Source organism: Nilaparvata lugens, chromosome 13, assembly GCF_014356525.2.
Source record: "Nilaparvata lugens isolate BPH chromosome 13, ASM1435652v1, whole genome shotgun sequence".
Classification (NCBI taxonomy): Eukaryota; Metazoa; Arthropoda; class Insecta; order Hemiptera; family Delphacidae; genus Nilaparvata; species Nilaparvata lugens.
The window spans coordinates 22408279-22433324 of record NC_052516.1 but is presented as its reverse complement, the minus strand read 5'-3'; the positions used below and the strand labels follow the sequence as shown (position 1 = coordinate 22433324).

At 34.4% G+C, this 25046-nt stretch overlaps 2 protein-coding genes across 3 annotated transcripts; one reads left to right on the top strand and one right to left on the bottom strand.

Annotated features, from left to right (window-relative positions):
- Positions 1-1435: 1435 nt before the first annotated feature.
- On the bottom strand, positions 1436-16904 carry LOC111051981 (SPRY domain-containing protein 7). The gene is made up of 5 exons (XM_022338574.2): positions 16723-16904; positions 16440-16556; positions 6967-7127; positions 5039-5141; positions 1436-3873 (listed from the first exon to the last, which is right to left on the bottom strand). Exons 1-5 carry the CDS (start codon positions 16835-16837, stop codon positions 3776-3778), a joined length of 594 nt encoding a protein of 197 aa, XP_022194266.1. The 5' UTR covers positions 16838-16904; the 3' UTR covers positions 1436-3775.
- Positions 16905-16948: 44 nt separating this feature from the next.
- Positions 16949-24189, top strand: LOC111051980 (60S ribosomal protein L35a). Of its 2 annotated transcripts, none has more exons than XM_022338573.2 (4): positions 16949-17216; positions 18380-18734; positions 22343-22501; positions 24111-24189. In XM_022338573.2, exons 2-4 carry the CDS (start codon positions 18387-18389, stop codon positions 24132-24134), a joined length of 531 nt encoding a protein of 176 aa, XP_022194265.2. In that variant the 5' UTR covers positions 16949-17216; positions 18380-18386; the 3' UTR covers positions 24135-24189. The 2 variants fall into 2 exon arrangements, with proteins under 2 accessions (XP_022194265.2, XP_039296025.1); XM_039440091.1 differs by having other exon boundaries at positions 17205-17448.
- The last annotated feature ends 857 nt before the right edge of the window (positions 24190-25046 follow it).

Genomic DNA, 25046 nt, shown 5'->3' with positions numbered 1-25046 from the left:
AACATGGTTTTTAGTCATTATCCGCCATTTTTCTCAAGAATATTACGGAGCTCATGGAATTTTCCCAGAAATGAGACTCATGCCAGTTGATAGTGCTTATGAATATCTATCCATGGTATGAATTTGAAGAAAATCGTTAGAGCCGTTTTCGAGAAAACTGTGAAAAACATGGATTTTTAGTCATTATCCGCCATTTTTCAGAAGAATATTACGGAGCTCCTGAAATTTTCTCAGAAATGAGACTCATGTCAGTTGATAGGGCTTATAAATAGCTATCCATGATATAAATTTGAAGGAAATCGTTAGAGCCGTTTTCGAGAAAAACGTGAAAAACATGGTTTTTTAGTAATTATCCGCCATCTTGAATTGGATTTTATTGAATTCCTTATTGTCGGATCCTCATGGTATAAGATCCTTGAGTTTAAAATTTCAAGTCAATCGGTTAATTAGGAATGGAGTTATCGTGTTCACAGACATACACACATACACACACACACACAGACCAACACCCAAAAATCATTTGTTTGGACTCAGGGGACCTTGAAACGTATAGAAAACATGAAATTAGGGTACCTTAATTTTTTTTGGAAAGCAATACTTTCCTTACCTATGGTAATAGGGCAAGGAAAGTAAAAATAAGATAAATCATCTAAACAAGGATACAGATGGAAATTACTGAGAAATTCCCGGGCTGACAAATAATTTCTGAATAGTAGCGCTTATCGAATTTCCATCTAGCTATTTACCCTGTTGTCAATATTTGCAGTAGCAGAAGTCTTCGGGGTGAATACAGCATTTAATTTGGATTTTCGTTTTATAATAATAATTTACACCAGGATAAAAGAAAAATCAAAACAGAAATTCGACAATGAAAATTAAAGTTGATTAAAAAATGACGAGAAGAAAGAAAAAATGTTTAATAAGTATAAAACCCACCTAAAACTGTAGGTCCATTCATCTCTCATTATCATCCGCCTCATTACCCACGCACAAGCCTAGAGCTCATGTGGGCATCACCCTCAGCAAACAACAAGAATGAATAACGGAATTAATAGCCTACTGTATTTTGTAAAAGGAAAGGAAAAGGTAAACAAAAAGAAAAAGTGAATTCAAGGACTAGACTCATCTCATGACTCAATAAAAACCCATGTCATAAAAAATATTAATATTTATTATTATATCACCAAATTAGTAAAGTAATTACAAATATCATTTATTCAATTTGAACAATATTTACTCAAATACAAAGTGATGATCTCTATAATATAACAAAATGTTTTATAATTACACATGATTAATGACGATTAGGATAATATAATATATACAAATAAAAATATAAATAATGAGTATTAGTCAAGGGATGCTTTATAATAAGTAGAACCAACTACATAATAACTAACCCAGGTACGTAAATTGAAGAACATGACCGAAATAAAAGAAATAAAGATAAAACTGTATCAAATACATACAAAACATTTACACAATAAGTGGAACATTTACATTTTCATTTATTTGTTGTACAGGCAACAAAGGAACAAAATTTGAATAAATAATATTCTTAAGTAACTTATGGAAATTGAGACTAAATGGAGTAAAATTCTAAAACACTATTGTCTCTTTACACTATAAATCTGTATTTTCAATAATATCATGCTTGATAACTTCAGAAAATGAATGGTGAAATTCGATAAAAATATAGAGAGTTGATACATATTATAAGAAGGCATTTCAGAGTAAATTTTTTCATATTAATAGTACCCGCTACTCTAGTTCGAGAATACCTGGTTAACATAAAATTGTACGTGAATTATTTACATAAATTTGAATTCCTAACAATTTTTGTATGGCATCATAAAATTATCATATCATATACATTTTTGTAAATTAAAATAAATTAATAAATGCATGATTAATTTTTTCCCCAATCATGTTATACACTTATAAATAATGTTTTAATGATATTCTACAAATAACGAATTAATAACCATAATCTACTTGTGCATACCTACGGACAGATAAAATTCAACATAATGATAAACAATTAAGTAGTTAAAATAATTATTATTGTAGACACATATGTTTGCTATTTCTATAACAAAAACTGATGAATATTATGAATTGATGCTTAGCATCTCAGTTAATCCAGTGATATTTAGAAAAAATATTTTTGAAAAATAAATAGTGAGACACCAAGATGGATACATTCATTGCGTTAAACTGTAGAGTGATCTAGATAACTAACTTACGACATTGATAGAAAAGTCTAGACTGATCTAGCTCTAGTATTGCATTGAATAAGAATACACTGATCAAGTATTTAGACAGAAAATTTGGTTCCAAAGTGTTTAGACTGGTATGGCTCTAGTCTTCTTGGAGTAATCTAAACCAGATAACAAATTGTGTTATCATTTGGTGATTAAAATTCACCCTACATTCAATTCATCTAGGTTCATATTAGATTTGGACCAGTTTTAATGACCTCGTTCTACACACAAGTCTAGCTAGACCCTAGATCACTCTATGATAATGCTTTAGCGCGATAAATGTCTCCATCTGAATGTAACATTAGGACTAGTACAATTTGCAAGTTATTGATTATGTTTTGGACTTATTGTTGTAAGTATTACGCTTAAGAAGTTAGTTTGGCATTATACCACAGGTTTTGAAGTTTCCCTCAATAGAGAGTTACGCTTATTCAACATTATTTGTTATAAAAATATTTGATATGAAATAATATACAAAAGTTCTTTGACAGTACCGCAATATTGAAATCATAACTGGTAGAAATTTGAAATAGTTCTTGGATATTACCACAATACATTACACTAAATTATACAAAATAAAAAATTCTGTGATATCAACTTGATATATAATATACTGTTTATCTCTCTCAATCTCTGTCTGTGTCTATTTTTCTCTCTCTCTCTCTCTCTCTCTCTCTCGTCATAACTCCATCCTAATAAAGGCAATTAATCAATCAATCAATCAATCACTATCTCAAGAGATAGAGATAGAGAGAGATAATAAAGAGTTCACTTGAGGTTATTTACTGGAGGTTCCTAAAACCGAGAGATATTACTTTTGACATGAAAAGTGGAAACAGATTTCCCCTTCCACAGTTTGTAGCAAGGACAGAGTAGTGGAGAGGAGTAAGCATGCTGCGCACAATTGGATGCTGACACAAAAGTAGGGAGCATGCTGTCTTCGAGAGAGAGCCGTGTAAAAAAGTAATATCTCTCAAACTTTGGAGGTACGGTACTAGAGGAATCTCAAATTTACTAGAGATTGATAATATTCTAGCACCCAAAACTATTCCTCAATTTTTATAAAATTGTGATAATTTCTTATCGTCTCATAATAATAATAATAATATAATAATAATAATAATATTAAAATAATATTATTATTATTATCGTCTCATAAAATATGAATATCTACAGCAATACCTTCATAACATAAATTCATTATAACATATACAAATAAACCAGATAAAAGCTATAAAGTATTGCTAAATCATTTCAACATCTAATATCGTATTTTGAAAATACTATTATGTCGGTAAGATAGCTTTTGAAGTTAAAATAATTTTGAAGATAACTATAATATACCTTCTAAATAGCGTACTTTTAAAATAAAATATCTTGTACATGAAAACACCCAAGACAACATGAGTACATGAAGACAAAATCACTTAGGAGATAACGTAACAATAAAATAATGTTGAAATGGCGTAACGAACGTTATATGAGGAAACATGCCTTATTTTGAATGCACGTTAAAGCAGAGATTGTTCCAGCATAATCCGTTCAAATCCGCTGGGAGGAGGATGGATGAAGTTGTCAACAATAAGGTCCAATATAGCTCCGTCGTCAACTGGAAAAATAAGAAAATTAGATAAACAAAACAACTAAGTAAGATGAACTCTGTTATTGAAATGAAAAGCATAAAGTGGACTGAACAAAATCAGAAATACCTATCATGTGCCAGAAAATATCTATAGCAAGATTAACTTTATAAAATCAGTGGAAATGATAAGAACACATTTTTGCCACCTTTGCATTTCCACCGCCTTCTGTAGTACACATCTGTGATTCAAACTTTCCCGGTATACCTGATCTAACATTAATTAATAAAATTAGTAGAATTGATGGTGATGTTGTGAAATCTCTCCATAATAAGAAAACAAAGATATTGTAAAATTTCACTAAAAAAACTTCCAACATTAATTGTTGATTGTTGTTAATAATGATCCATTCTCTCAAATGTATTATCTTCATCAATGAAATATACGAGGGTTAACCAGAAAGTAGATTTGTATATGAACTCTCGCATATTTTCATAATTAGGCATTTTTATAATTGAGATTGAATATCTTGCTAGTTTATTATAATTCTTCATGGTGTAAAACAATGTTTCAAGGGTGCGGAGTTAGAAGAGGATAGAGCTACCTGATTTATCCAATGACAAACTATAGTAGAGTCCACGTTTTAATGGCAGTGGAGAAAGAAAGGAGAGAAACGTTGCCGATCCTTTGTCTTGTCAATACCTTTTATAGACGGTAGCTTATACAGGTCTATTGATGTAATATTAACGGTTCATTTTCGTTTGAAATAATTATATATTATTTAGCAAGAAATTATATTTTTCAATAATTTCATAATTAATTTCCATAACCAAGATGAAATATTTTGTTAAGTGATTATTAATTTTACATTGTTAAAAGACGATCTGGCAACAGAGTAGAGAGAGAAAGAGATAGCGCTATCCGCTTTGTTGAATGATAGACAATGATAGCAATACCATTGCTAATCAAACACTGCCTTTATAACGTGAACCTCACTATAGGATAGCAAACTGATGTTAATCAGGCTCTGGCTTCTTAACTCAAGTCTCACCATAGAAGACATGACACCAGACCAGAGCCAGCCACGTCACTCGATATTATTTTATTTTTTACAATAGAAGACTAGAGAAGATCTTGCTGAGCACAAATAGAAATGAAAAATTATGTTGAAATAGATTACCGAATTGAACTCACCAAACAGAGCTGGGAAAACAGTCCCTCGAATCCCCGAGACAGGCTTTTCCAGAGGTTTTCCATTCAGGGAAAAGTTAAGCTCGATATGGTCATAGGTTACACCCTGTAATGTAGAACATTACATTATGATTCAAATTGAAACAAGTCTTTTGTTTTTTATAATTGGAATTGATAACTTCTAATGTAAAACTATAAATGGAAAATATATTTGGAGTATAACTATAAATGTGAAAGTAAAACTAACAAAACTTACTCTAGAACATGGTACGCCATAGTGGAGTAGGTCAATTTCCACACAGAAAAAACTAAACAAGTAGAGGATACATTATAAGAATTTTTTGTAACTAACTATTGTATGTAATATTGTAATTTATTTAATATTTTGTGTAATTGATGTTATAGTTTTAGTTTTTTGGGAAATAAACATTTATTTATTTTATTTATTTATAAGGAAAAAGAACAGTGGGACATCAAAGGTATGAGGATCGGATTGAGGAGATAGAACGGAGAAGAGGGAAGACTGTTCCTGAAATGAAGAGAATGGCAATGGATGGGGAATCATACAAGAAATGGTCTGAGGTTCACCCTACGCTGCAACGGCACACTGGAGAGAGGCTAACAAGAGGAGGATGTGAGTATAACCAAGTATCTAACTGTAGAGTAGAGTCAAATTAGACTCAATTTTCCACAGTGTTGTTAATCTTAGAAATAAGATTATAATGTAACACCCAAGACTGTTTAAGGAAGCATAAGAAAGTCTAACAAAAACTTTCAGACTGTTGGAAATAAGTTCAATATGTTTCGAAAGCACTTCTTTCTCTCAAGCCCTGCTTTCCATTGAAATTCTAAATTCTGCTTTACTGAGAAGAGAGAGAATACCATTCACCTTAATGGGAGTGTTCACACACTGGCAGTCTGCCAATGTGAACACTACTACAAGTACCAATCGTGTTCACTTTTAGTTTAATAAAAATATATTGGAAAGCAGGGATTGAGAGTGAGAGAAGTGCATTCAAAATATATTATTCTTATTTCCAACAGTATGAAGGCTATCAAAGGCTTCTGAAACAATTAAAATTTACTATAAAAAGTACAAGGTACTCTGAAGATGAGCGTACTCAATTAAACAAGTGAGTAACGTACTATTGTAAAAGTGAGATAGTTAACCATACGACCAACAGTTAGGGCCGTTTCACTACCTCCGTAAACATAGCCATAATGCATTCGTGTGACGTCAGCACAGGTAGAGCTCCTACACCAATAAAAACACTAGCTGATATAGATCAGCTGAAATCAACAAATTTTTATTGGTGTAGGAGCCCTACCTGTGCTGACGTCACACGAATGCACTACGGCTTGTTTACGGAGGTAGTGGCCGTTTGCACAGTCAAAGCTTAAACTCAATTTAATCAGTTGGTTTAAAATCAAAATTAAACACATTATAACAAACTAGAATTGATACGGATTTAATCCAGTTTAAAATGAAATTTAGTTTAAACTGTCACTGTGCAAATGGCCCTAAAAGTTATAAGTTAGTTGTATACAGTTACTCAAAAGAAATATAAACTTGGCTTATCCAGCAGTCATTTGTTTCAACTATATTCGTTTATAACTTCAATATACTTGGTGTATGAATATTGAAATAATGACAGCATGACACTAAAATGAAATGAATAATAATTGAAGTTGCGTTCCATGACGAAACACTATATAATAACTTTGTTGAAGTTCTGACACTGTGTTACTTGTAAATATTTGAAAAAACACTTACTTTTGTTGGAGTATTGAGGAATGCATTTCACTCCTGAAGAGGAGCTTCATCAGGCCAACAAAAGTAAGTGTTTTTTTTCAAATATTTACAAGTAACACAGTGTCAGAACTTCAACAAAGAATAATAATTGAACATTCATTATTAATATTATGCTCACCAACACATCTCCCTCGGCGGGCGTTTCAGTTAATCGTGTTAGTTCGGCAGCATTGTGTCTTATGCTGCCATCATGGCACAACACCCACGACTCACTGTCACCACCGCCAGGCGCTGAGTTGATGTCACATCCTCTGGTCGCTAATCCGATACCCCAAACCCCTGTAATCCGACACATCTAGCTTTAATCACGAGAAAATTAAACGATAGAATCATCAGAAATCTGATAAACCAAATTGTTCATTGAAAATGTTACTTCTACTAGAATACGTTGATTTGTATTGCAGCCTCCGGTCTCATAATCTGACGTTTCAAACTCCTGGAATCCAAAACATTTTGCTTCAATAACAAGAAATTCAACAATAAAATCTTCAGAAACAAAAAACGTAAATATAAATGATAGAAATATCAGAAACCACATGAACCAAAATGTTCATTTCAAATTGTTATTTCTACTAGAATTAGTTGGTTTATGTTGCAGCCTCTCCCTCTGGTCGCTAATCGGACACCCCAAACCGCTCTAATCCGACACATTTTGCTTTAATCAAAGATAAGATTATCAGAAACTACATCTAATAATTTATAAAATAGAATTATAGTACTCTTTAAAATTAATACAATAATGGAATAAGAATACACAATATAACTACTAGTTTCCAGTGATCACACCATCTTCAGGTTACAAAAATAAGTTTCTAATGTTTACTAATAGTACAAATTTTACAAAACTATTTTTCTATTAATTTCAAATTGTACTATAATTCTATTTTATGAATTAAAGAAAGTAGTCCTGAATTCACACATTTCAAGAACACATCAAATAAATCAAATCAATTTATTTTCCACATTGTATTACAAAAAAATGTAAAATTTCATAAATTCAATTATAAATAAAATACATCAATTGAAATAGAAAATGATACATCATTACATTAATGCTAGTAATAGATGGCATGGAATTCCCCCAAGAAGACTGTACGTCTGTGAATGGGGGAGAGTTCTTGCATCAAAATAGAGTAACATGTATCTTTATCTGTGCTATGAACTATTAACTTTATGTTTTATACAACCTATATAAATAAATGTAACTGCTGCTTATAGTTTATTCAAAAAAATACGTTGTCAATAGCAGAGCAAAGTTGATTACAAATTTACAAGTGGGAGAGCAAGGGAACCTAGGACCAGCAATGAAGCGAAAAAGTTATATTTTAATTAAATTGAGCTGGTAAGTTATACTAGATGTATGGTGAATGGAGCAGTTCCCCAATCCAGTCTATGCCAAAAAGCCACCCGACCAACCTACTTTTATACACCACGTCGCTGCAATCCTCAGCCTCCCTGATGACGTCCGGCAAATTCCTATAGATAATTTGAGCTAGGTAGTATGGTTATTTGAGTTCTATTGAGTGATAGAGGACAGTGTGATTGAGGATAAACAACAACTCCACGTTGCTCTTCAACACTCTAATATAACTGTATTTTCTCTCAATATCAGAAGTATTAGGAAGAACTTCGATGACCTGATGATTCAACTACAGGATATGTCCCATGATTTCGATATAATAATACTAACAGAATGCTGGATCAAAAGAGATTAATGATGGAGTAATTGTATATGCAAAGGAAAATCTCAATGTACAATCGGTAGAACTAAATATCAGACAGGCCAACGTTCTTCATCTACGACTTCAAACATCAAAGGAGAGATATAGTATATTAGCAGTGTACAGATCACCTTCCTACGCCAGCATAACAGAGTTTTTAGAGGACTTTGAAACAGTGCTTGGTAGACTGAGAGGTCAACTTATTATTTGCGCAGGAGACTTCAACATTAATACGCTACAGCCACATCAGCATTATCAACTTGATGATTATTACGACTTATTGAGTGAACACGGTTTGAAGAACTGCATTAAAAAGGCTACCAGAGTAACAGCGGGAACGTCTTCTTGTTTGGATCATATGTTGACCAACTGTAAAAGTAAAATCCATCCAATCGTGTATCACTCGAGTATCACAGACCACTTCATTACAATTCTTGGACTGGAAGAACATCAGTTAGACAGAACAAATGGGGATGAACAGAGCTCAACTAACTGTCAACTCTCAACTAACTGTAAATCTGTCAACTTGAACGGCTTGAGGAGAGGACTGCGAGTGGAACAATGGACGGAGGTTTTTGAGTCAAATAACACAGACTCAGCTTACGAAAAGTTCCTAGAAATTCTACAAAAACATATGGAGAGCAATACACATCATTACAGACAAAAGAAGAGGATCAAGAGCATAAAACCATGGATAACACGAGGACTTATCTCATCTATAAGAACAAGGGATTCTCTAAATAGAAGAAGGAAGCTGGACCCAGAGAACGGAGAACTCGCTAACTACTATCGAAGATACAGAAATACACTGACGTCACTCATCCAAACTACAAAAGAAAATTATTTCAAGATGCAACTAAATGAAGCAAACAATGATGTAAGGAAGACGTGGAAAATAATCAAGGATGCTACAGATTCAGATCAGAAAAAGGATATACAACTGAATGCTTTGAAAATTAATGGTGACATAGTCACACTGAAAGATAATCCTAGAGAACTATTGAGTCATGTAAATAATTTCTTTGTTAATATTGGAGAGAGTATGGCTAACAAAATATCTGAGAGTCTGAATAAAAATATTAACGAAATTATAGCAGATAATGTACCAGAATTGCATGTACAGAGTAATATGTTTCTTTTCCCCATAGATGAAAAGGAAATAATAAACACAATTGATTCTTTACACATCAATAGTGCACCAGGCCTAGATGGATTAGATAACAGGACCTTGAAAGGAATAAAAGATTTAATTTCTAAGCCTTTAACTCAAATTTTTAATCTGAGCTTGTTATATGGTACTTTTCCAAGAGCAATGAAGCAAATCTGTGTCAGACCTATACATAAAGCAGGCGATAAACTAATTATTAGTAATTATAGACCTATTTCACTGATTAGCAATGTATCAAAAATTTTAGAAAAACTAGTTAAATCAAGATTAATAAGCTTTTTAGAAATTAATAATATTCTTTCTCCTAACCAATTTGGCTTCCGCAAAGGTATAAGTACAGAATTAGCTGTACTAGAATTATCATAATTTGTAACTAGCAATTTAGAGGAAAAGAATAAATGTATAGCAGTATTTTTAGATTTAGCAAAGGCCTTCGACTCTGTTTCCCATGACTTATTAATAAAAAAGCTTGAGGCAATAGGTATAAGAGGAGTGCCACTTGAATGGTTCAGATCCTACCTCAGCAATCGACAGCAAAAAACAAAGGTTGAGAACCATATGAGTGCAGAGGGTTCCATGAAGTTTGGAATACCTCAAGGAACAGTTTTAGGACCAATTTTGTATTCGATCTTTGCAAATGAGTTGTGCTCCATTCAAATTCAAGGTAGAGTTATAGCCTTTGCTGACGATACAGCACTCCTTTTTCAAGGAAAAAACTGGGAAGAAGTGTTCCAAACAGCAGAGATAGAACTCACAAAAATCACTAGTTGGTTAAGAAATAACTTATTGTCATTGAATTCAGAAAAAACAAAATTTTTAGCTTTTTCTTTAACAAATAGCACAAAACCACACATGACAACAATGAAGCTCCATAATTGTGATAGAAATTGTAACAATAATTGTAATTGCCCACTAATAGAACGCTCTGACAATATAAAGTATTTAGGAATAATAGTAGATGATTCATTGAAATGGAACAAACACATAACATATACAACTGCCAAAATAAGGAAGCTTATATACAAATTCTATCAATTAAGGCGTATCATAGACAAAGAAATGTTAAAAACTGTATACTTAACATTAGTTGAATCTCTTTTAAGGTACGGTCTGTTAGTTTGGGGTGCAGCTAACTTCAGTTTTATAGATCCATTATTTAAAACTCAAAAACGCATTTTGAAAATAATGGGAAACAGGGAAATCCAGTTTTCAACTGTAGAATTATTTATAGAAAATAGAGTACTCAGCGTTAGGCAATTGTATATATTGTTGTTATTAGGGTATATGAAAAAACATCAAAATAGGAACCATATCATAAATCATAGCCATAATACTAGAATAAGAGAACGTTACAATCAAGAAGTACCAAGAATGAATACAGCGTTTGGGCAAAGATCACTAGGATATTTAGGGCCTACAATATCTAATAGAATACCATTAGAAATCAAAGGAGAGGAAAATTTCAATAGGTTCAAAAGAAAAATTAGACATTGGTTATTCAGTATTGGGATACAAAGTAGTGAGGAACTAATAGTAAGTAGGATTTAGATTTAAGCAGTATTCTTTTTAAATAAGGTAATTTATATGTAGAAAATAGTACCTCGGTTTAGTATCTTTGTACTAGGTGATGCTTAGGGTAATAGATATATAGTTTTAGATTTTTGGAATTTTTGTATTATCTGTTGTAGCATAAATTAGTATTAATTTGATGATAACCTCGACACATATATTATATAGTGAGGTATCATTTTTGTAAACACTGAATATTGTTATATTATTGAAAATATATGAAAAAAATATGTAATGTATGAATTTATGAATAAACTCCTCTGGATGTGTCGTCCAACATCCAGAGAAATTATTATTCCATGCATTAATCTAGGTGTTGAATATCCATGGTTGTTCCTGAGTCGTGTTTGATAGTTATGTTGTATATTAGCAAATAGGTTTATTTTATTTTTCCTTATATATGTGAGAATTGTTTTTATGAATAACTGTCTTAGATTGAGCACAGGGAAGTCCGAGAATATCAGCAAATGGATTCTTTTTTCAGGATAGTTTTCATTATTGTGCGTTGAGTGACGGCCAGCGGCTCCAGGCAAGCAGATGAAACACCTCCCCAAACTATTATTATCCGCCTACATACAAGTTTAGAGCACATGTGGGCACCACCCTCAGCGGAAATCAATACAGTAGAATATAGTAGTAAGTTTATTTGAAAATATTACTTTTTCTAGAATAAGTTGGATTATGTTGTAGTATCTGGTCGATATTCTGACACCCCAAACCCCTGTTATCCGACAAATGTAGCTTAAATCACGAGAAAATGAACTAGAAATTCATCAGAAACCACAGGACACGAAAGCGTTTATATTGTACTAAAATAAATTTGTTGATGTAGCAGCCTCTGGTCGATCGACAGTCCGAAACCCCAAAACACTGTAATCCGATCATTGTAGCTTCTATCACAAGGATATAGAATGATAGACAACATAAAGCATATCACAGAATAATTAATAAGTAATTTAATTAAACATGTTTTATAATTGAAATAAATTGAGTTATGTTACATCCTTTGATCGCTAGTTTGACACCCCTTTAATTTAACAGAAATATACTGAATGTGCAATAATTTATGTCAGTTTTGTTTTACTCTCTCCCTGAGGATGTCAATTAGGCTATATTACATATGGTAGACATGATAGCTTACTAAATAAATCAATTCAAGAGCGATCAAAAGTCTTATAAGCATTGTGTAATTACTACTTAATGTACTGAAGAAATAATTAATAGCACGCCCTCAAAAAAATGTTGGCATTAATTATTTATATGTGGAGCAAACAACCAAAAAATAATAAAACTCGGTACCATATTTGAATTTTGAAGTTGCTGTCTATATTTGCTTCGAACACATTCATATTTCATATTAAAGCTCATCGCTGCAGCTGAAGGGGAAACTCTACAGGTTTTGGGAGAAAGGCCAATTGCATCAGTACAATACCAGGAGGCGCACTGATATCAACTAGCCATAAGTGATGATTATTGTTTCTTATTAAGACCTGACGTTATTCAACTTTACATTGTAAAGTGTAACTTACTGTATTGAATAAAAAATAATATTATATTATCTTAACATACTCCAGAGAGTTGCATTGGTATAGCATATAACAGTGGCGGCTGGTGATTGAAAATACTGGGGGTTGCTGTTTTTACAATATAATCTTCAATAACTGGAAAATAGCTGGTACCTTAATTGGCACGCGTCGGATGTGTGGTGAGGGGGTAAGAGTTTAACTTAATGATTAAAACAAATATTTATTCAATTTCTGATTCTATCTTTACACAGCAATAAAAGTCCATCCAAACAAAGCATTCTCCAAGTGAAACCATGGCATAATTGGCAGCTGAGAATTTTCAACTCTGATAAAGATAAACAATGTAATTTTTTACAAAATGATAAATATAATTATTCTATATTTCATGTTTCCTGGACAAATGGAGATTGCATATTACGACTCAAAAATAATTCAGGACAGTCCATTTTTTATTGGACCTACTTGTTTTGTTTCGAAAATATCAAAACAATTGAACATGATATTTATTATGATGTTATTTTATCATGATGATAAATTATTACATCATGCTATTGAGGCTGTCATAATATTATAATGTAGCCCCATCAAAAGATTATATACTCATGGGAGAGCAGATAGCAGACTTTCACATTCATCAGAGACTGGCTAATCCATTGTGAGTGATGAAACATCTACATGGCATATAAACTATACTTTCAGATCGAGGCCTGTAAATGAGACTACACTGATTCTTTTTGGAGATGATATGGCCAGCACCCCCTGGGATGTAGTACTTCAGAACCCTGGTGAATCCAGCTTGTTTGAGACTTTTTTCAACTATTTTCAGGAGAGATTTAAATTCTTTTTTCCTGAAAAACTGAAACCGTATCGCTCTCAGCAACCACAGAAGAGACAGAGCCGTATGAGAAGTCATAGGCTAGAAAGTTGGCAACGGCAGCAAGGATTGACAATGCACCAAGTCGCTGTAAGGCGGCATGGGAGGTCATAAACTCACATCGGTCCTTGCCAAGGAGACAGCTTGATTTTGCAAGTCCTGCTGAATTCTACATCGAGTCTTTTTCATCGAGTCGGTAAACAGCATTGTGCGAGATCTGCCTACAGTTGATGGTGATCCAGTTGAGCTGCTGGCTGCACGAGTTCCACCAGTGCATGCTCGTCTGTCTTTCTTCCGCCTCATCACTCCGCCTGCCCTGATTAAGATTGTCCGCTCTTTCAAGCCATCCCGGAGCCCTGACGTGTATGGAATGTCCGTTTTCATGCTACGTGAGGTGGTGGATGCTATTGCAGAGCCTCTTACTGCAACAGTTAATAACTGCCTGAGATCCGCCATCTTTCCTGACTTTCTGAAGACCTCAAGAACCATTCCTGTGTACAAGAAGGGTGATCACCAGAGCTTGAACAGCTTCAGGCCAATAACCATAACTCCAATCTTTGAAAAGGTGGTTGAAGCAGTCATCAAGCCTCAACTTGAGAAGTTCTTTGAGATAAATAACCTTTTCTCAAGTATGCAGTACGGTTTTCCCAGAGAGAGGTCAACTGTTGATGCAGTAAATCGAGTGGCTGAGCGAATTGGTTCAGTGTTCGAGGATGGTGAGTCCCTTGCACTGACCTTGTGTGACTTGAGCAGAGCTTTTGACTGTGTTGACCACCATATACTTATCAAAAAGCTTCGTTATTATGGTGTTGTGGACTCTGCTCTGAACATCTTGGAGTCATATCTGACTGGGAGAACACAGGTGGTGTCATTGGGAGGAGCTGCTTCCTGTCCACTCACTGTGAGTTTTGGGGTGCCTCAGGGTTCAATACTGGGGCCAATCCTGTTTATCATAATGATAAATGACCTGGACGACAATGGCTCAACTCTTCTCTTCGCTGATGATACATCATTGCTGTCATCTGGCATTGACCTTCAGCGGGTGTTGGAGATGTCATCTGTGGTATTTAACTTCATGGTTCCAGGTCAATCGCTCCCAATCGAAGGAGAGCAAGATGCAAAACATCATCTGCAGCTTGTCGCGAAGTCTGCCTCAAGATCAGGAACCTGTGAAGCTGCTGAGCTTTGTATTGGATTCGAAACTCAGCTGGGCAAGCCACATTCAACAGGTGACTAGGAGATTGTCCCGAATCTGTTTTCTGTTGCTCAAGCTGAGAGGACAGGTGACAGAGGCATATCTGGTTATGGTGTATCATGCACTTTTCCACTGCCATAAATCTCCTATGGTCTACTCATGTGGGGTCATTCAGCCAAGGTTGTGGACATACTTGAGCTGCAAAAACGGGCTGCAAGTGAACTTCATGCACATTGCAAGTCCATTTTTGTTAGGCTGGGTATCCTAACAGTAGTCAGCCACTTCCTTCTTCTCTGCTTCATGTATATCAAGAAGAATCAACAAAATATGTTGACTCGGACTGATGTACATCACCATAACACCAGGCATCGAGTGCTGTTTGACCTACCCAGGGTGCGCCTCCAGAGATCGCGGGTATGCTACAGGAGTGCAGCTCTCCGCTACTTCAACAGGCTACCTGCAGGAGTGAAGCAGTTGGATACGAGCAAGTTCGAGAAGGTTGTGACCGGTTTTTTGAGAACCAGGGCTTATTATGATGTACAGGAATTTTTAAACGATGACCTGTCTCAAATACTATCTGGCTAACTTGCCAGTAAGTTAAAGGGCAAGGCCTTAGATGTTAACTAAGTGTGCTTTATCTTGATCGCTGCCATCTTGATAAATTAGTGTTTTGTTGTTTTTGACTTTTATTGTGAAATGACGCCATCGATCCCACAAGAGTGGGTAATGGATGAAGAAGAAGGTATAAGGTACAATAATCTGGTACTGGATAATTTCACATCTAGTGTGGTATGGACTGCTAGCGCCTCAAGCGGATGGTTGCAGAAAAATTGCCACCACATTGGTCTTATGGGCTCGAGTAGAAAAACATATCACACTAATAATATACATAGTAATAGTGCGCGTACATGAGTTTGGTTGCAGGAGGATTGCAACCTCCAATGCTATATTCAATATTCAGTTCTACCACAGCGTCTGATTTAGCGTTAACTGTGTTCACGTTCTACAGTTTGCTGCTTTTATTATAGGATTATGATGAAATTATGAAGCTAATATCAGTAATTGAGATAATAGAGCTCACTTATAAATTCAGTCACTTTATTTACTCCTAAAAAATAATTCATTTATTATCATCAAAATGAAGGGGGTTGTGCAACATTAACACGAGCCGCCACTGGCATATACTCCATTCAAGCCCTGAAAATTTACAATAGACTACCATAAAACGTCCGTAAACACTAGTTGAGTGGTTTCAATTGTTACATGAGAAACTTGTTAGTGTGCAGTCTTATGGTAGCCTATTGGTGATATATGACCAGTGTCTCTGGGTTATTTTTATCGTCACATCTTCTAGTACTATCTTGTTGAATGTTGTGTTTGAAATCAAATTTAATAGTTTTATTATGGACGGAATCCATTCATCATAAGACTGGTCAAAGATTGATTTAATAAAATTAAAGCTTCAAGTAACAAGTAACATAAATATAACTTATCCAAAATTTTATCAAGAAAAATTTAATGTTTGAAAATTTAGCTACCTGTTTGTTGTAGTTTGACTTCAAAGTAAGATTTGCTTTGCACAAGTGGGGCTGTACAAAGAGCACCTCCTGATCCACAAATTCGTAGACCATTTTTGATGATTACTACTTCATGACCTGAAACATTGTTACAACAAGAGTTGTATATATTATAAAGAGTGCTAAAAGAGCTTAAAATAAATAAAATTATATAAAAACATGTCAATTTAAAAAGGTGGTGTGACTGAATATAGGTTAGTTTTGGAATTCAATGAATTTTTATTTAGTTCTGACAAGCACTCACCTACATTACTTGTATCTAAAATTATAGGATTGATTGGCTCTCTTCTAACACTAGTAGCGCTGAAAAGAGTTCCTTCAAAACAATTTTTAAAACAACACAACATTGTAAGTGACATATTGTCAAAATAAAATAATCGAAAGTATCGAATTAAATGTAAAATAATTGTAAATCAATGCTCGATGTCTCCATTCTCCAATGATCGATGTTTCACTGTTCGATAGGTGATACGATGTCGATATTTTCCTGATAGTCGATTGGTGGAATTCATCAATAATATTGTAAAGAAAATTTATTCTAGATTGAATGAAATTCACAATAAATATATTTCAAATAATATATTGCTAGAGAAAATATCATAACAAATTATTATTTTATTGTCCTGCAAATTATAATTTTGACAATGCCAGTTTGATGTACAGCGACGACGACTTCACAATCAAGTTTTTACAACATCCGTCGGATTTTCTTTCCTCCGTGTAGTTGGTGGTTGTCAGGTACGTTTTTACTCAAATTTCAATCAATTTTATCTAAATATTTTAGTAATTACAAATTTCGATACTTAAATTCATAAAATATATCAAATTTTTCCTTTTCATTACAATAACTACCTGTGCAACTAAATAAATACACAATCCGATGTTTGTGGATATAGTATTACATGTGGGTTGTATACGTCGCTTCAAATCTCAATTTGTTCATATCTATTTAATTCATTATCAACATTCGGTATTATTATTCTCAACTTATCTAATACTTTCTCGTTAATAATATTGGTTTTCATTGTAAAAATCTTTTGATCAATATAATTATTTCAACAATCATAATTATCATTTAGGTTATGTTTGTGCTATGTTACAACAAAAATTTAGATTTTCTGTGGAAACTTCAAATTTTTGTTGTTTTTGGCTATTTTATTTAATCCTAATTAAATTATTATTCAATTACACAAAATATCAACTTTAATATTTTAAAAAATAGGCTATGTTACTTGATTAATGATCTAGGCTATTCTTAATCCTTAGCTTTGCTCAATTTTTTATTGAATTTTCAATGTTTAATCAGCTTTTTAGAAATTAATAGCTAAGTCTGAATAATTTCCTTATTTTTATAATTTGTAATGTTTGAATCAAGAATATTTACGGTAACCAAGATTTTTAATAGAGGAAATCTAGTAGCCTATCTCGTAGTTTAAAAAATTCTCATTATTGTTTAGGAACGTGTTATTAAATTTATTTTTCAAAACTATGAATTTCATACAGTTTTTTGTTCCTGTAGATCAAACTTGATGTGTTAGTAACTTACTTCCAATTTTTCATGAGCTTAATTTACGGATTTGGCCTATACCAACTAAAATAACAATAAAATGGTACAGTTCCGTATCTGGTGTACACTTATACCCTTACTCGTAACTGGTGTATCGATATTGAAAGAATAGATTGTATTAAATTACACATTGGTTTAGTACCTAAAATAATCAGTTTGAAAATGTTTTAAAGGTTAAAGGGTAGGTAAGGGATGTTAGGTTTCTCTTTTTAAATGTTAATATTTATTACTCGAAATACAGTGTACGGTTATCGTATAAAATTGTGTTAATTTCAATATTTTTGATAGCAACTTTGGCATTGGTAGTTTGATCAATTTGTTATATGTCTTCCAGAAACACAATGGCCGATACAGAATCAAAATCGCCGAAACCAGCGGCGGCAGCCAAACCGGTGAAGGAGAAGAAGGCAGCAGCGCCCGCCAAGAAGGGCCCCAAGGAGGGGGCCGCCGAAAAGGCACCCAAAGCTGCATCGGGTGATAAGAAGAAGGCGCCCGCACCAGCGACGCCCAAGGTCAAGCACATGATCAAGAAGAGGCATGGCCGTCTCTATGCCAAGGCCGTGTTCACCGGATACAAGCGAGGTCTGAGGAATCAGCACGAAAACACAGCCCTGCTCAAGGTGCAAGGCTGCGAAGACAAACCATCCAGCTGGTACTACGTCGGCAAGAAGTGTGTCTTTGTCTACAAGGTCAGTCCAATTTCCAAGTATTTCACTTTTGTAACAAGTTCTGTAGGTTGATCAAGGGCCACACAGGGAGCGATCTGCGATTATTTGATAAGATTGCCAATGGCATTAGTTTGAGCGCAAATGTCATGAATAAGGCACTCTGTGATCATTTTTGGGTAACAGCCGTGAAAGATGTCTCAATTTATTCGTTAGGTGTAGCATAATAAGGATTGTGATGATGAGATGAAATCAAGTCGAAAAAGTGTGTTTTCCACTGCAAACAGTACTTTTTACTCTTTTTCTGATGACGCTCCAGCCGTAAAATATGGACTTACAGCCTTCAATCGGATGTCATTTTGAAGCCTTGGAAATATTCTACAATACTAGTGTATGTCTACTGCAAATACATATACAGGGTGGAAAGTGAAATATTGTCCCCGAAAAATGTATGTTTAAAGTTTATCACGAAAAAAGTAGTCCAAATGAGTCGATTCTATCGAATATTATAATTATAGATTGGTTAATTCTAAACAATTTGGTGGTTAAACCAATCTGATATCTCTCAAAATAACTGAAAAGCAAGCGATATAAAATTTCTGTCAATAATGACCGTCATCTTGATTTTTTTTATGAGGTCGAATATTTTTGTTGTTTCCATCAACAATAGGTTATTCTTATTCGGCTAGTTGTAACTAAGAGATTGAAGCCATTTGCAAGTCTCTATCAAGTAGTTTGAAAAATCGGTTTTATAGTTCTAGCTTGGTACCTCACACGTAGGGAAAAACCCACCAGAAATCATGCAGTTTTCTTTGGAGGGCGCTGGAGAACACATTTGTTGACGTACAGCACATGAAGATATTGTTTTAAAGCTGAAGAAAAAAATCTAAATTTCATAGATTTGAAATTTATCTGTATTCCTTGCTCAAAAAAAGTTATAATGGGAAGAAATTAAAAAGATAGTAAAAAAGTTTTTTGGGCTTTTGAAGGTCATAACTAATAAAATATGGGTTTTAGAGGAAAATTTTATAGAAAAAAAATTTGTGGAGGAAGACTTTAGAAATAATTTCGTTCAAAAAACTGTTGAATATCTTGAACGGTTATTGAAATACAAGGGATATTTAGCAAAATTCTAAAAATTTTGGCGTCCATCTTGGTTCCGAGGTGTTTGCTTGTGATTTCGATTTATCATCATCACAATCCTTATGCTACCCCAAACGAAGAAATTGAGACATCTTTCACGGTTTTTACCCAAAAATTACCACGGAATGACATTTGCGCTCGGATTTCAGGTTAGCTCTTGATATGCGATCACACTTATCTTCTGGCTAGCTTCCCTATCAAATGTTTCTAATAGGAAATATACAAATTTAAGGATTTGAGGTTTTTATCCACATTTCTGTCGGCTCGTGACTTGTCTATTGAGGTTAGGACCCGTCTCTTGAGGTGCTATGTGTTCCCTGTTCTCTTGTATGGGTTGGAAGCATGGACACTAAATAGGGAATGTGAGACCAGACTTCAAGCATTTGAAATGTGGAGCTACCGGCGGATACTCCGTATATCATGGACAGATAAAGAGTCACGAACGTAGAAGTTCTCAGAAGAATGGGTAAGCAACTAGATATTGTGCGTGACATTAAAATACGAAAGTTGACTTACCTTGGACACATTATGAGAGGACCCAAATACATGATTCTGCACCTCATAATCCAAGGTAAAATAGTTGGTAAGCGCTCGGTGGGACGCAGGAGAATGTCTTGGTTGAGAAACCTGAGGGAAGCGTTTAATTGCACAACCAATGACCTATTTAGAGCGGCTGTGAACAAGGTAAAAATCGCCATGATGATTGCCAACCTCCGAAATGGAGACGGTACTTAGAGAAGAAGAAGATCCACATTTAAAATATTACTCATTTTCTCCAATCAACTCAACTCGCATATTAACCCTTCAGAGACAAACTTACTTTATGCTAACACAGACACACTGGGGTGTTGAACACCCCAATTTAATTTTGCATGTTTCTATGAAAAATATAGAGAAAAAAGGTACTCAGCCCATACTTCATCATTTCTCAATAATTTTCGTTCCAAGTGCATACAGAAATCAAAAGTAAAGCACTGCTTATCAATATTTATACTAATTTGAAAAGTACGTATGTTCCTCGTGAGTGTTGGATCTCCTAATCTGGATGAAGGAATAGCTTGATCATTGCCAATGACAACTTCATCAAAAACTCACGTCTCTTCATTTTATTGTTTTGACCCTCTAGTTGAAGAGAATCATAGCATTTATTCCAATCTGATCCATCATCCCATACCACATTTGTAGTGGTCAATACAAGTAAATCTTTGTAAAAAAGTATTTGATAAAAGTCCTACGTTAAAGACACTCAGGGGTGTTAGACACCCCAAACGAAAAACAAGATGAGCTGGTGACCTTGTAGAATGCTATTACTGACTGGAAGTGGTGGAGAGCAGTTGACAATGCTTCAAACCTAATTTAGACTGGGCAAAAATTCCCATCTGTTTGATATTGTCAACTGTAGAACGGGAAAAGTAATCCCCGGGGTGTGAAACACCCCAGTGTGTCTCTTTAGGGTTAATAACACTGAATATGAATAAAGATTACGATTGCTTTAAAGGTTCAACAGTGAAAGCTGTCATGAGAGTTGCCTTTTTGTCTTATAATATTATTTATTCGTCTTATCAATGTTGTCAGCACATGATCATTATTGATTGATAATGAAATGACAGGCTAAGCCCTCACTAAGATAATATGCATAATATCTATCCAATATCTATCTTGGCACATATGAAATCATAGGGAATTGACCTGCTACTCAGAGTAGGTGTCCACCCTACTTATTAGTTTGCGTAAAACAAGACATTGGAGGTGACGACAATATCAACTGAATTTACACAAAGATAACAGCATACAATTTTAGGAGTTAATATCACTTTGAAACACTTTTTAGATCATTTTTTTTTTTATTGGCCATCATCCGTAAAATAAAAAATGTATGCTTTTGCTTCAATTGGGCCCACTAAGTGTGTTCAAGAAGGCAATTTAATTATTGTAATCGCCTGAATAATAATATGCTTTCGTTTAATTAACTAGATGCATGTTTATTGAAATTACTTGAATGTATCGCAACAATTTCATTCGACAAAAATCTATAGTGAGGTTTCTACAAAGCAAATAGCGCTAACCTTCCCTAGGTCCGCAACGTTGCTAGATCGTTTTTCGACAATGTAGAAATATAATTAATTGAAATGTATTTTATCTCAATTATGAAAATTTATTTCCTACTTTTACCAAGTATAAACAGTTCTATAGAAGACACTAGCATGGCAGAGAATCGGAAACGCTGTTCTTCTATCTTTCTTCGCTGCCATTATAAAGTGGACTTCACCATAGTAACCGTATATTTGATTTGTAATTGGGTGAGATTCTGTTTTATCAAGATTATTGATTAGTTTAACCTTCTCTAATTTGATTCACTAATTGAGTACTGAGTTGTGCGTATTCCCAGCTCTTATTTTATTTACTAAATTTGTCTATTTAATATTTGATTTTATATTACATTTGTCGTGTTTGTCCCTATGTTGATGTTTTGTTGCTTTCTGTTATAGGCGAAGAACAGGACGCCAGTTCCCGGCAAGCCCGGCAAGAAGACGAAAGTACGCGCTATCTGGGGCAAGGTAACACGGCCGCATGGCTGCTCCGGGGCAGTGCGCGCCAAGTTCACATCCAACCTCCCCGCCACCGCTATGGGCCGCCGCATCAGGATTGTGAGTCACCAATCTATTTCTCCCTTGTTCAATAATTTCAAAGAATCTACAGTACCAAGAAAATATTAAGGAAAAATATTTCGGAAATATCTTTATCTGACTTCCACGGTATAGGCCTGCCTGTTCGGTCTTTAATATAGCCTTTTAAAACTGAAAAATCATTTCCTCATTTAATTTTGAGACCACATTTTCCTTGGTCACCCAACAGCTCTCTTGCCCGCTAGTCTCTAATGGAGAGCTTTCAGAAGGATTCCATTGGTTGCCATTCTATGAATATGTTTCTTCCATCTTATTCGAAATTTTCTAATTTAAATATCAAGGAAAATAATATATTTTTTAAGCTGGATGCCCACACAGCACTGACAGTCAACATTGATTATACAATTCCCTCAAGTTGTAATGGGATTATTCATACCCGCTCAGTCGGGATAAATGGGAAACGTTCCATGAGAACTCGTGTGAATTATATTTCCACTGTCACTGATATGTGGGAATCTATATATTGGTACGAGTAGAGATGTAACCCGTGCTGGGTAACGAGAACTCGAGGATTAATTTAATAAAAAGAATGGGCTTAAAACCACGGTTGATTCAGAATTTTGATACAAAATTTCCAATCAGTTTGGTAGTTCATAATGTGATTGTTTCAAATATCATATCCTTATCTTTCCCGTACTAAATTTTGTTTTTAGTAACTTTTCTATAAATATAGTATGATAAGAATTGGAATTTGGTGTACAAGTAAGATCAGCCACTAACATATTGTTTTACCGAACATTTTCGAATAACAGGTGAACAGTCTTCTGTAGAACAGCCTGCACGCAGGGACACTAGTATGTCCTACTAGGAATGTTAGAAACTGACCTAACTTGTTATTTTCTTCATCAATCTAATGCCGTTTATTTTACCCAAGCTCTTTTCATCTTTGCCACTTGCCATGTTTCCTTTTAAACCTCCTATTATAGATGTGATTCAAGCTATCTCAGTATATCTGATATAATATTAATAGCTGATTCTTGTGAATGATTAATTCTATCTCATTTGCCGGTCTAGTAATAAGGAGCGTTACAAACTCCGGTCTGCTAGCACCGCCTGGTTCGTGGGTTCGAATCCCGTCGATGGCGAGAATGATTATCTCATCAATTGACCAAATCACTTTTCATTACCTACGCACAAGCAAAAGGCTCTTGTGGGCATCATCCGCAATTTAAAAAATCTATTAACCAGGAAACTGGCTAATATAATGAGCATTTTTTATTATTTTTTTATCATAAATTTACATATTTGGGATTGAATATTATGATAGTTCAATTATATTTCTACAGAGCCTACAAACAATTTGGAAAAGACGCGCATTTGGAAATTGACAGCTATGTGCTTTGACTAATGATAGGCAAAGATAGTAAACAAATAATGTCAATCAGGTGTTCTCTTTGAAACATGAATCTCATAATTGCTACCAGCTACTGCAATCGTTCTGATTTGTTCAACTTATTAGATTCGTTCATAAACAATACAGACTGAATATTGTTGAATGATTTTTCTTCTTTTCTAAACCACACATGTTTATAAGTTATGTTTTTAACAGATTTTTTTTATTTTTTTTCAGATGTTGTACCCCTCAAGGGTGTAATCCTGACTGCGCTTAGATTTATAACGGTTATTTACAATAAAAACTTTGTAAAATATCTAAATCTTCTCATTATAGATTAGTTTCCTTGAATTTGATGCTTAATTGTACTAAACAGTTTTGAACCAAGGTTGTCCTTGTAATGCCAGCGCCACACTCTCGTCAACTCGCTTGCAAAGTCTCTGGCAGAGGGGCTCGCTGTATGAGTGGAGTGAAGGCGAGTGGGCTATAGTTGCTGCCATCCATACTGCCACGCTCGTCGTAATTGTAAGCACTTGGCAAGAGTATGGAAGCGGCATGACTCAAGTTCAGTACAGGAATAACTGATTTCACTATCATATTGAGCTTTAAAGTGAGTTATTTTTGATTTATTATTATTCACTCCCGATTACACGTACGTCTATTTAACCACAGTTAACACTCAAATCTAAGCGCCAATTTCACCAGAAAATCAAACAGTATAATAGTCGGTTGAACCAACAAAAAAATTCAAAATCGAATTTCACCACACCCGTTCAAAATCAAGTGACCAGTCGAACTTTTACAAAATTGCTCACCGACTTTGTTCGGTCAATCATCAGTTGACTGTAGTTAACTGTATTGAGTGGTGCATTTTCTAAACAACATTATAAAATTGTTGAATGATTGTTTATGTTATTGCAAATAAATTGAGGTTACAAATCCTGTATTTTAGTCACATACATTGGGTTACGAGAGAGCAACCATTGGCACATTAGTAGCGGTTTGGAGAGCAAACTGGAACATCGATAGGCCTATAGGGGTAACTATGAAGGTACTTTCTTATTGGTGCGGCTTGAACGATAATCGTGGAGCGTCTGTTGTGCATTGTCTTCAAGGGATTGCCTCAAATCTACGATTTTCAATTTGTCTAAAAGGTTCTGTTCAATTAGGTTT

Bases quoted from the DNA above. Each gene is read 5' to 3' on its own strand.
- LOC111051981 (XM_022338574.2), bottom strand. From the start codon at position 16,837: ATGTCACTTACAATGTTGTGTTGTTTTAAAAATTGTTTTGAAGGAACT. The intron at 16,557-16,722 runs GTGAGTGCTTGT...ACAATGTTTCAG, and splicing joins TTTAGATACAAGTAATGTAG to GTCATGAAGTAGTAATCATC. The intron at 7,128-16,439 runs GTAGCTAAATTT...GTCGGATTACAG, and splicing joins AGTCAAACTACAACAAACAG to GGGTTTGGGGTATCGGATTA.
- LOC111051980 (XM_022338573.2), top strand. From the start codon at position 18,387: ATGGCCGATACAGAATCAAAATCGCCGAAACCAGCGGCGGCAGCCAAA. The intron at 18,735-22,342 runs GTCAGTCCAATT...TTTCTGTTATAG, and splicing joins AGTGTGTCTTTGTCTACAAG to GCGAAGAACAGGACGCCAGT. The intron at 22,502-24,110 runs GTGAGTCACCAA...ATTTTTTTTCAG, and splicing joins TGGGCCGCCGCATCAGGATT to ATGTTGTACCCCTCAAGGGT.